At 44.7% G+C, this 11,519-nt stretch overlaps 1 protein-coding gene across 2 annotated transcripts; it reads left to right on the forward strand.

Moving 5' to 3' along the window:
• The first annotated feature begins 360 nt into the window (after nt 1-360).
• On the forward strand, nt 361-5,140 carry LOC127313124 (uncharacterized). 2 transcript variants are annotated; one of them, XR_011748569.1, is made up of 3 exons: nt 361-881; nt 1,056-1,415; nt 3,384-5,140. XR_011748569.1 is itself a non-coding variant. In XM_051343666.2 (2 exons), exons 1-2 carry the CDS (start codon nt 389-391, stop codon nt 1,334-1,336), a joined length of 774 nt encoding a protein of 257 aa, XP_051199626.1. In that variant the 5' UTR covers nt 361-388; the 3' UTR covers nt 1,337-1,528. The 2 variants fall into 2 exon arrangements, 1 of the variants encoding a protein (XP_051199626.1); XM_051343666.2 differs by lacking the exon at nt 3,384-5,140 and having other exon boundaries at nt 1,056-1,528.
• The last annotated feature ends 6,379 nt before the right edge of the window (nt 5,141-11,519 follow it).

Raw genomic sequence — 11,519 nt, forward strand, 5'->3', positions numbered from 1 at the left:
TTTTGATCACGCACAGCCATGGTGCACTACACCAGCATGTCTCCTTTGATGGCTTAGCTTTTTTTTTCCCGCCATCAGAGCACCACCTTGGACGCCGGTTTTGACGAGACATTTCATCGAGCGCCCTCTCGACTTGAGTGACCACTCGCGCATCTTTAGCCTCCAAGCAACGCCAGGGCAACGGCTAAACTCCAAACCGCTATCCAACGCGCTCAGGAACGCCCCAGCACCGCCCCTTCGACCAATGGCCGGCCGGTGGACACCTCCTCCATCCCCATGGTCTATGTTCACCGTGCACCATTTCTCCACTCTTAAAACCCGACCCTAAGCCTCTCCTTCCTATCCAAACCAACCCACTCTCCTCCTCCTCCTCTCAGAAACTCCAGGGATGGATCCCTGTTTCTCCCATCTCCGGAACTCGGCGAGAGGGCCGAGCCGAGTTGCCGCATGCGTGACCGCCATGCGCGACGTTGCCGTCTCCCTCGGTTCCCTCTCTCAGCCTCCAAGTTTTCCTCTTCTTTTTGCACCACTAACCAGCCCCCATCACTGTCCAGGAGCGCTCAAAGCCGCCGATCTGGCCGCGTTCGTCTGCAACACCGCAGACGTCGACGTACGTATCTTCATCTGGGCCTGGTCTGCACGTCTGCGTCGAGCCCCTGCATCAGCTAGACCTCCGCGTCATCGACTTCATCTGCACGTCTTCCCCGGTGAGCCCCGCCTCCCCTCCGCGGAGATCGTCGTCGAGCCCATCCGTGGCAGACCGTCTCTGACGCCGACGTCTTCGCCTTCGTCCGAAAGCTGTCAAGCTCGTCCATGTCGGCCGAGTCGAGTTTGCGCGACGCGGCTCCCGCGTCCCCTACGTCGCCCGCCAACGCCCTGCGGTGAGCCCTCAGCCCTTTCCTTCCTTCCCCGTCGCGCAGACGCGCAGCGCCGTCTTTTCTCGTCGTGGCCGTGGCTGCAAATCGCCTCCGACCCATCCGCTCTATCCCTCTGCGTCTCCGTCCTTCTCTTCCTTTATCTCACCTCACCCGGCTCCCATATATTTTTTTTTCCAGGAACGGTCATGGAGGCTGGCGTCGTCGTGTTCGTCTGCAGCGCCGTCGACCCTGTCGCTGTCCGTGTCGGCGTCAGTGAGCCCTTCGGCGCACCCGATGCGGCCTGCTGCGTCGCCACGAGAAGCAGAGCCCTCCCCCGTGACCTCTCCGCCTTCCCGGACGACCACGGTGAGCCTCCGTCCGCGCGGCGCCTCTGCCTCATCCCGGTCGCCGTTGTCGAGCGCACTCAGGCTGCTCCGTCCCGCCGCCAAGATCTCCTCCGACCTTGCTTCCAACCGTGAGCCCGCCTGCGCAGAGGAGAAGACCAAGCCGAGCCTCCTCCGCAGTCCCGCGTTGTTCTCCTAACCTCCGAGCACCATGGTGAGCTTTCCGAGTGCCGTCGTTCTGGACGCGAACAGCATCGCGTTTCGATCGTGTTTTGGTTAGCACGTGAGGTAGCTAGCTGGAGCACACTTTTTAAAGCAGATAGTAGTTTTTTTTTTTTTTGAAATGAAAAGCAGATAGTAGTTAGTTTAATTCATTGTAGAGATTTCATGCTGTTAGATCTTGATCCTAGGGTCGCATACCCCTTCAGTTTTAAGTGAGAGCCTGTGAGGTCGGCCCGTTGGTCAGTTTTTTTTTTCTTTTCTTCTCGTCCTCCCACCCTGAGAGCATCTCCACTCGTCCCCCCGAACAGGCCCCCGGCGAGCGTTTTTTCCATCCGGACGGCGTAATTCGGCCCAGTCGCGCCCCCGGTTCCTCGTTTTCGTCCGGATTTGGGCCTAAATCCATCCGGCGATCCCACGACATCCCCGGCCCCCCGGGGAGCGCTCGGGGACTCCGGATGAAGCTAAACCAACCGCCCACGCCCACGTGTCTCCTCTTTCGTCCGGATTCCCCGAGCCGTCCTATTTTTCCCCGAAAAACGCCGCTTGGGGAGCACACGACTGGAAATATACTGCTCCCCACGCCAAATCTTCCTCCAATCCGGACGAAAATTTCGCCGGATTTAGGCGTGGGGAGCGCCAACGAGTGGGGATGCTCTGAGCACGCTGCTGGGTCGGCCCGCTTCGATCCGCTCGGATCTGGCCAATCCGGCCGAATCCCTTGCCTTTTCTTTTTCTGGAAATTTAATAAACTGCAGAGCTATTCATAGCTTTTAAATCACTAAAAATTCCCAGATCAACAAAATGACATGATTCAAATTTCTAAATACTCCAAAACAAATTCCTAACCACCCTGTATTGCATGCATGTGCTTTGCCCTTATATATTTGTGCTGGTTATTATTTTACTGAAATGTTGCTATTAGAGTGTTTTATTTATTGTGATAATTGTGTGAACCATTTTTGAGTGAAACCAATTTTGATGAAAAGTAGAACTCAATACCTTTATTTTGGCATAGGTTGCACTTGCAGGAGCTTCACAGTTTCTGAATGGTTTAAAAATCTAAACCTGGCCAGTAGGCCCTTTCTTGAATTTTTGTTTGAAAAATAAAAATACTTTTGCAACAAAATAAAATTTCCCTGGTAGATACCATGCTAGTGTACATCTAGATCAGACGAAATATTTTTGTGACTGATATTTTATTTCTGGGGATTATATAACCAAAACAGGATACATTTTTAGTATATAAATTGTGATAATTATTTTATAGCTCAGAAAAATGCCAAACCAATTTTTGTGGATCATATTGTTCAGTATCTATCTATTGTATGTTTGTTACTAGCTTGTTATGTTCTGATCTCTGTCTGCCTTGAAAGTGGATTGCTTTAGTTTCTGCTTTATTAAAATGTTCTAAAATATTTAAAAACTTATTTGTGTTTGATTCCAGTGCATGTGATTTATAAATGTTAATACCTGCCAGTAGGTATGATGCATGTATTTTTTTGAGCCACACAAAGATTTAGGCCATTTATTTGGTTCCTAAGCTATTTCTGGTTTTATAAAAATCATATCTATTGTTTTAAAAAAAACCTAAATTTAGTGAATCCAATTTCTGTAGCTTTATAAAATTTGTGTGTAATATTCTGGAGTGGCTGGTTAATTTAATGCTAGTGTTCATTTTACCCATAGGGAAATTGGGTTGTTTTTGTTTAAAATGATTTGTGATGAACTTTGGCACCAGACCCTACTGGTCGTTTTCAAAAGTCATTAGCCCCCCCTTGCTTGTGTAGATTATGATTTGTTGTGAGGTAGAGAATTTTTAGCAAAATAACCAATTGTCCCTAGGTGATAATTATTGATATGTTCAGTGTCTCTGATTTAGTGGTTTGCTATTGTGTGTTGATTTATGGTTTGATGCTATGGCTATGGGTTGATTGTTCTCCCTTTTCTTTTGCGACGTTAGAATGCGAACGCTATCGGAGAAGGAGAGGATCTTGGTGAGGACTTCGAAGAGGAAGGAAGAGCAGATGGTTCGTGAAGATGAACTCCAGGGACAAATAGCCAATCAAGGCAAGCCACCTCTTGATGCATACCTTATCCTAATTGTCTTACTCTTGCATTATTACAGGTTTATAAATTGCATGTCTTTTATTATTTATGTGAGTGGTTATTGCCACTCGGAGTTTTATTATTCCACCTTATGGGTGTTGCCCCTCATTGATACCTACTGGACAATCCTGGTAGCGATTCGGTGCTTAACACCTTATCATCATTGTCGCCGCTTTTCAAGTAGGTCGGGAGCCCTTTTTAAAAAGGTTTGTGAAAATGTTTTCAAGAATGAAGTGTTTTGAAAACCTTGGAATGGGGTAGCCCTACCCAAGTGTGGTTTTGAACAAATGTTTTTGAGGAGAAAGGACTTGCTTGGAGCAAGAGAAGTGAAGAAAATTGTTTTCGAAAACCTTTTGTTGACTGAGTACATCACCGGACCTAGCCAGTACAACCACATTACCCTTTAGTGGGACGGGGCGTAGCGTAGTAGTTTGTCTCGCCTTAGTTTGAGTCCTGCAAGTGTAGTGGCAGTCCGACCATGGACGCTTCGACCGGGGTTCTTCCCATGAGAAGGGACGCAACCCATTTGCCTTTTTAGGTACGCGGGGTACAACTTATGAGCTCCCATTGAATGATGCCTAAGTGGTTGGATGGCATTCCGGAGGGTCGGGTGTTGGGGACTTTGCAACTCCTGGGTAAACGGCATCCCGGACTCTGGTGTTGGGAGGTACAACTCATTCGGCATGTCTTAGGCTAAGGTGAGCAAGCGAAAAACTACGATCGGTTATCCGAGCCTCGCGTTTTGACGCTTGGTGAACCAGGGATGATCCCGGCGGATTTATCGGATCTTGTGGGTAAAGTGTACAACCTCTGCAGAGTGTAAATCTATTCGAATAGCCGTGTCCGCGGCAATGGACGTGGGAAAGGAAGTGCTGAGTATCAAAGGGAGTTTTGTTTTTATAAAAGAGTTTTCCAAAAAGAATTTTTGGAAGAGTACCTGGGAGGTACGAAAAAAATACCAGTTGGACTGAAGGAGATGTACCCGGGAGGTACAGGAGAAGGTTGGTAAATTTGTTTTGGTCATTCTGATGGCCGGAAAGGAAAAATGGGCCACCCTTACCTACTAGTCTTCAAATGAAAATTGTTTACAAAAAGTTTTTCAACAAAGATATAGAGATGTCATCATTCTCGAGAGAAACTATCTCTCGCTCCTTGTAACCCTAGAATAGTGCCTATTCCTTGCTACTGCCAAATTGCATATCCTTTACTTCTCTCTAAGGTGGTTTGCGAGTACAATTCATAATGTACTCATGGCTTTGTCCCTGGCTATTTACTTGGCCAGACTTGGTGGAATTCGACAGATGAAGAAGGAGTTGACGACGTCTATGCGAGCTAGGCACGTCTTCGCAGTCAGTTGCCTGTAGGGTTATGGTATGATTTGGGCCATGCGAACGCTTTCGTATGAAGTATTTCCGCTGTGTGATTGTTGATCTCCTGCCATTGCGGCTCTTATGTAATTATTGGTCAGGTGACATGTTGTAATATTTTTATTCGGTACTGTAATGGATGATGTATTTGATACCAGTTCGGTTATGCTTTCACGACACACTGATCATGGGATCGTGAATGTGTATGCATAACGGGTGTTTCGGACAGCTAGTTCGGGGCCCCACATTTGATCCATTTGCCATAAGGCACATGTGCATACCGGAGGATGATAATGAGGATATTCTTGAATCCCCATTTGAAATCGTGTCTTGATCCATAGAGTGTTCGGTTTCCTCTACATTTTTAGTCAATAAACCAGTAGAGGAAATAGAAGCATTTTGATTATGGAAACAAGACAAGGCAAGCATATAATCATGAGATCTATGTAAGCAATTTACACACGATATGCAAGGACTATCAACACAAGCATGTAGATTATTTTTAGTGCTACATGTGTTCAAGTTCAAAGAGGAAACATTGCAATAGGATAGAGATGAAGAATCATCACTATTGAGCACAATATCAATATTGCAATTTTCCTCACCACTCACCATATCATTACCTCGTGTCTTTCTACACGCTGGTGAAGTGAAAGAAGATGAGAACTCATCATGGCCGGAGGTGGAAGCAACTTGGAGCTCTTCATGATGTGAAGGGGAAGGGAGCTCCTCGGAGACACCAACAACAAATGAGAAATGGATCCACCAAACATTTCCTTAAGCTTGATCCACATCTCATGAGACGACTTTCGCTTTATATATATCAAGAACCTACGAAAATCTGGCCTCAAGGAGAATAAAAGCTCATTAGATACTTGAGCTTCAAGATGTAAATTTTTCTCATCCTCTAAAGATAGATTTTGAGGATCCATCGGAGGAGAAAAACCTACATCTAGAAATCGCTCTATATTTGGACACAATGTCCAAAGATTACAAAGCAAGCAATTTCTCCACAAAAGATAATTTGTGCCGTTAAAGATAATTGTGTCATTGTGCACTATATTACTAGCTGACAACTTTACTCTCAAGGCGGTGAAGCCTTAAACAAGGAGAGACCTTGCTCTGATACCAATTCAAAGATCGAGATGTCGCCTAGAGGGGGGGGGGGTGAATAGGCAATTAAAAACTCTTACGGATTTGCCTTGTAAGAATGCGGAATTAAACTAACGTTTAGATTACAAGCACAAACTCTAAATATGCTAAGCTCAACTAAGTGTAACAATAACAACTAGAGCTAAGCAAGATAGGCACAAGATATATGTAGCACAAGTGATAGCAAGATATATGTACTTCAAGCACGATGGCTATCAAAAGGAAAGAGAGCTCGGGTATAGAAATAACCGAGGCACGTGGAGACGAGGATGTATTCCCGTGTTCCCTTCCTTTGCAAGAAGGTACGTCACGTTTGGAGGAGTGGAGGTCCCACGAAGGATTCCCCAACGCCATGAAGGCTCACCCTATTCTCCGAGCGACACCCACGAAGGATAATGGCCCTTTCCTTATGGTTAGCTTTCACTACAAGAAAAGTTGCCATGGCCGACGAAGTTGAAGTCGCGCCGTGGTTGCTGGTGTACCATGGCCGACGATTTTGGGTCCCTCCGTGGTGCATGTCAAAACTTTTTTTTTCTCATTTTTGAGGCCACCTAGCCCGACGAAAGCGGCCAAAACGTCGCGTATGGTGGCCCGGGACGTGGTGCATCTCGAAATCTTGGGTTCGCCGGCCGAGTCAACGCAAATCCGCACCGCCGAGGGATGTAGGGCCCAGATGGCAGCCTCTCTGGCATTGTTTTTTTTCTAGATCGCGCCATCTCGTTCAACGTTCTCTGATCGAGCCGTTTACGATGCAGGATCATGGGTCCCGCATGTCATCCTCTATGAACCAAAATTCTTTCTATTCTTGGATTTTTTTTGACCCCCTGATTTCTGGCTACTTCCTTTTTCTTTTGATCCCTTGCCGCCTTGGAAACGTTGAGACCGCTGCTGCTAAATGGGACCCGCATGTCATCCTCTATGTGCAATCAACTTTCTTTTCTTGGAGTTTTTTTTGGCACCTCAAATTTGGTCACTTGCCTTTTTCTTTCGATCCCCTGCCGCCTCTCAAACGGTGATACCGCTGCTACTAACTGGGACCCGCATGTCATCCTCTATGTACTATAAAACTTTCTTTTCTTGAATTATTTTTGGCACCTCATATTTGGTCACTTACCTTTTTCTTTCGATCCCCTGCCGCCTCTCAAACGGTGATACCGCTGCTGCTAAATGGGACCCACATGTCATCCTCTATGTACTATAAAACTTTCTTTTCTTGAATTATTTTTGGCTCCTCATATTTTTTCACTTGCCTTTTTCTTTCGATCCCCTGCCGCCTCTCAAACGGTGATACCGCTGCTGCTAAATGGGACCCGCATGTCATCCTCTATGTACTATAAAACTTTCTTTTCTTGAATTATTTTTGGCTCCTGATATTTTTTCACTTGCCTTTTTCTTTCGATCTCATGCCACGTTTGAAACGTTGAGGAACCTGCAGGCTCATGGGACCCGCATGTCATCCTCTATGTACTATAAAAGTTCATTTTCTTGGTTTTTTTCACCCTCTGATTTTTGGCAATTTCTTTTTTCTTTTGATCCCCTGCCGCCTCTCAAACGGTGATACCGCTGCTGCTAAATGGGACCCGCATGTCATCCTCTATGTACTATAAAACTTTCTTTTCTTGAAATATTTTTGGCTCCTCATATTTGGTCACTTGCCTTTTTCTTTCGATCTCATGCCACGTTTGAAACGTTGAGGAACCTGCTGGCTCATGGGACCCGCATGTCATCCTCTATGTGCTATAAAAGTTTATTTTCTTTATTTTTTTCACCCTCTGATTTTTGGCTATTTCCTTTTTCTTTTGATCCCCTGCCGCCTTGGAAACGTTGGGTAAGCTGCTGACTCATGGGACCCGCATGTCATCCTCTATGTACAATCAACTTTCTTTTTCTTTTGATCTAAAGACGCATTTGAAACGTTGAGACCGCTGCTGCTAAATGGGACCCGCATGTCATCCTCTACGTACAATAAAGTTTCTTTTCTTGGATTATCTTTGGCTCCTGATATTTTGTCACTTGCCTTTTTCTTTCGATCTCATGCCGCCTTTGAAACGTTGAGTAAGCTGCTGGCTCATGGGTCCCGCATGTCATCCTCTACGAACAATAAAAGTTTCCTTTCTTGGAGTTATTTTTTACCCCTAATTTCTGGCTATTTGCCTTTTTCTTTTGATCTCCTGCCCCCTCTGAAACGATGAGGACGCTGTTGGCAGGTCGGTCCCACATGTCATCCTCTATGAACAATAAAAGTTTCCTTTGATGGATTTATTTTGAACCCCTAATTAATTTCTGGATATTTCCCCTGCCGCCTTGGAATCGTTGAGGATGCTGCTGCCTCATGGGTCCCGCATGTCATCCTCTCAGAACGGTAAATGTTTATTTTCTTGGATTTTGTTGACCAAACGATTGTTGGCTTATTTTTTTTCGATCACGTGCAGCCTTTAAAACGTTGAGGTCGCTGCTGGCTCACGGGTCCCACATGTCAACCTCTATGAACAATAAACGCTGAGGATGCTGCTGCCTCATGGGTCCCACATGTCAACCTCTATGAACAATAAACGCTGAGGATGCTGCTGCCTCATGGGTCCCGCATGTCATCCTCTCAGAACGAAAATGTTTCTTTTCTTGGATTTTTTACCAACAGATTTATGGTTTATTTTTTCTTTCCATCCCCTGCCGCCTTTAAAACGTTGACGACGTTGTTGGCTCATGGGTCCCCGATGTCAGCCTCCCCGTACAAGAAACATATGATATCTTGATTATTTTGCAGACAATAAACAATGTATTGCGCTCTGAGCTATTTCAAACGGATAATTAAATCTTTATTTTTACATAAACAAACTTATATGTTGAATCTCCTTGTTTTTTTGTCTTTGCGAAGCATAGGACTTTCCTGTTTTTTAGAAAATTCGGAACTTTCCTGTTTTGGAGTGGGCTGAAATTGTACGAGTCAAAAGGCCAAGCAGGATAGTTCGAAGGCCCAGATGTCCAGATGCAGCCCAATTGAAATCTTTCTTCTTGGATTTTTTTCACCCCCTGATTTCTGGCTACTTCATTTTTCTTTTGGTTCTGTGCCGCCTTGGAAACGTTGAGACCGCTGCTGCAAAATGGGACCCGCATGTCATCCTCTATGTACAATAAAATTTCTTTTCTTGGATTATTTTCGGCTCCTGATATTTGGTCACTTGCCTTTTTCTTTCGATCCCGTGCAGCCTCTCAAACGGTGATACCGCTGCTGCTAATTGGGACCCGCATGTCATCCTCTATGTACAATCAAGTTTCTTTTCTTGAATTATTTTTGGCTCCTGATATTTGGTCACTTGCCTTTTTCTTTCGATCTCATGCCACGTTTGAAACGTTGAGGAACCTGCTGGCTCATGGGACCCGCATGTCATCCTCTATGTACTATAAAAGTTCATTTTCTTTGTTTTTTTCACCCTCTGATTTTTGGCTATTTCCTTTTTCTTTTGATCCCCTGCCGCCTTGGAAACGTTGAGTAAGCTGCTAGCTCATGGGACCCGCATGTCATCCTCTATGTCCATCAACTTTATTTTCTTGGATTTTTTTTACCCCCTAATTTCTGGCTACTTTCTTTTTCTTTTGATCTCAAGCCGCATTTGAAACGTTGGGACCACTGCTGCAAAATGGGACCCGCATGTCATCCTCTATGTAAATAAAGTTTCTTTTCTTGGATTATCTTGGGCTCCTGATATTTTGTCACTTGCCTTTTTCTTTCGATCTCATGCCGCCTTTGAAACGTTAAGTAAGCTGCTGGCTCATGGGTCCCGCATGTCATCCTCTACGAACAATAAAAGTTTCCTTTCTTGGAGTTATTTTTACCCCTAATTTCTGGCTATTTGCCTTTTTCTTTTGATCTCCTGCCCCCTTTGAAACGATGAGGACTTTGTTGGCAGGTCGGTCCCACATGTCATCCTCTATGAACAATAAAACTTTCCTTTGATGGATTTATTTTGAACCCCGAATTCATTTCTCGGCTATTTCCTTTTTTTCTTTGATCCTGCCGCCTTGGAAACGTTGAGGATGCTTTGCTGCCTCATCGGTCCCGCATGTCATCCTCTCGAACGATAAATGTTTTCTTTTCTTGGATTTTTTTACCAACTGATATTTGGTTTATTTTTATTTTCGATCCTGCCGCCTTTGAAACGTTGACGACGCTTTGGCTCATGGGTCCACGATGTCGGCCTCCCCGTACAAGAAACATGTGATATCTTGATTATTTTGCAGACAATAAACAGTGTATTTCGCTCTGAGCTATTGCAAACGGATAAATTAAATCTTTATTTTTACAACTTATATCTTGAATCTCCTTGTTTTTTGTTTTGGCGAAGCATAGGACTTTCCTGTTTTTTTTTTTTTTGAGAAAAATCCGAACTTTCATGTTCTGGAGTGGGCTGAAATTGTACGAGTCAAAAGGCCCAGAAGGATAGTTCGAAGGCGGATGTCCGGATGCAGCCCAATTGAAATCTTTCTTTTCTTGGATTTTTTCACCCCACGATTTACGGCTACTTCATTTTTCTTTTGGTCTTGTGCCGCCTTGGAAACGTTGAGACCGCTGCTGCAAAATGGGACCCGCATGTCATCCTCTATGTACAATAAAGTTTCTTTTCTTGGATTATTTTTGGCTCCTGATATTTGGTCACTTGCCTTTTTCTTTCGATCTCATGCCACGTTTGAAACGTTGAGGAATCTGCTGACTCATGGGACCCGCATGTCATCCTCTATGTACAATAAAAGTTTGATTTCTTGGATTTTTTCACCCTCTGATTTTTGGCTATTTCCTTTTTCTTTTGATCCCCTGCCGCCTTTGAAACGTTTAGTAAGCTGCTGGCTCATAGGTCCCACATGTCAGCCTGTATGAACGATAAAGCTTTCCTTTCTTGGAGTTTTTTTTGACCCCCTAATTTCTGGCTACTTTCATTTTCTTTTGATCTCAAGCCGCATTTGAAACGTTGGGACCACTGCCGCACAATGGGACCCGCATGTCATCCTCTATGTACAATCAAGTCTCTTTTCTTGGATTTTTTTTACCCTCTTATTTTTGGTCACTTGCCTTTTTCTTTCGATCTCATGCAGCCTCTGAAACGTTGAGGAACTCTTGGCTCATGGGACCCGCATGTCATCCTCTATGTACTACAAAAGTTTATTTTCTAGGGGTTTTTTTTTCACTCTCTGATTTTTGGCTATTTCCTTTTTCTTTTGATCCCCTGCCGCCTTGGAAACGTTGAGTAAGCTGCTAACTCGTGGGACCCGCATGTCATCCTCTATGTACAATCAATTTTCTTTTCTTGGAGTTTTTTTTACCCCCTAATTTCTGGCTACTTTCTTTTTCTTTTGATCTCAAGCCGTATTTGAAACGTTGGGACAGCATGTCATCCTCTATGTACAATAAAAGTTTCTTTTCTTGGATTATTTTTCACCCTCTGATTTTTGGTCACTTGCCTTTTTCTTTAGATCTC

Source organism: Lolium perenne, chromosome 7, assembly GCF_019359855.2.
Source record: "Lolium perenne isolate Kyuss_39 chromosome 7, Kyuss_2.0, whole genome shotgun sequence".
Taxonomy (NCBI): domain Eukaryota; kingdom Viridiplantae; phylum Streptophyta; class Magnoliopsida; order Poales; family Poaceae; genus Lolium; species Lolium perenne.

Bases quoted from the DNA above. Each gene is read 5' to 3' on its own strand.
- LOC127313124 (XM_051343666.2), top strand. From the start codon at position 389: ATGGATCCCTGTTTCTCCCATCTCCGGAACTCGGCGAGAGGGCCGAGC. The intron at 882-1,055 runs GTGAGCCCTCAG...TTTTTTTTCCAG, and splicing joins TCGCCCGCCAACGCCCTGCG to GAACGGTCATGGAGGCTGGC.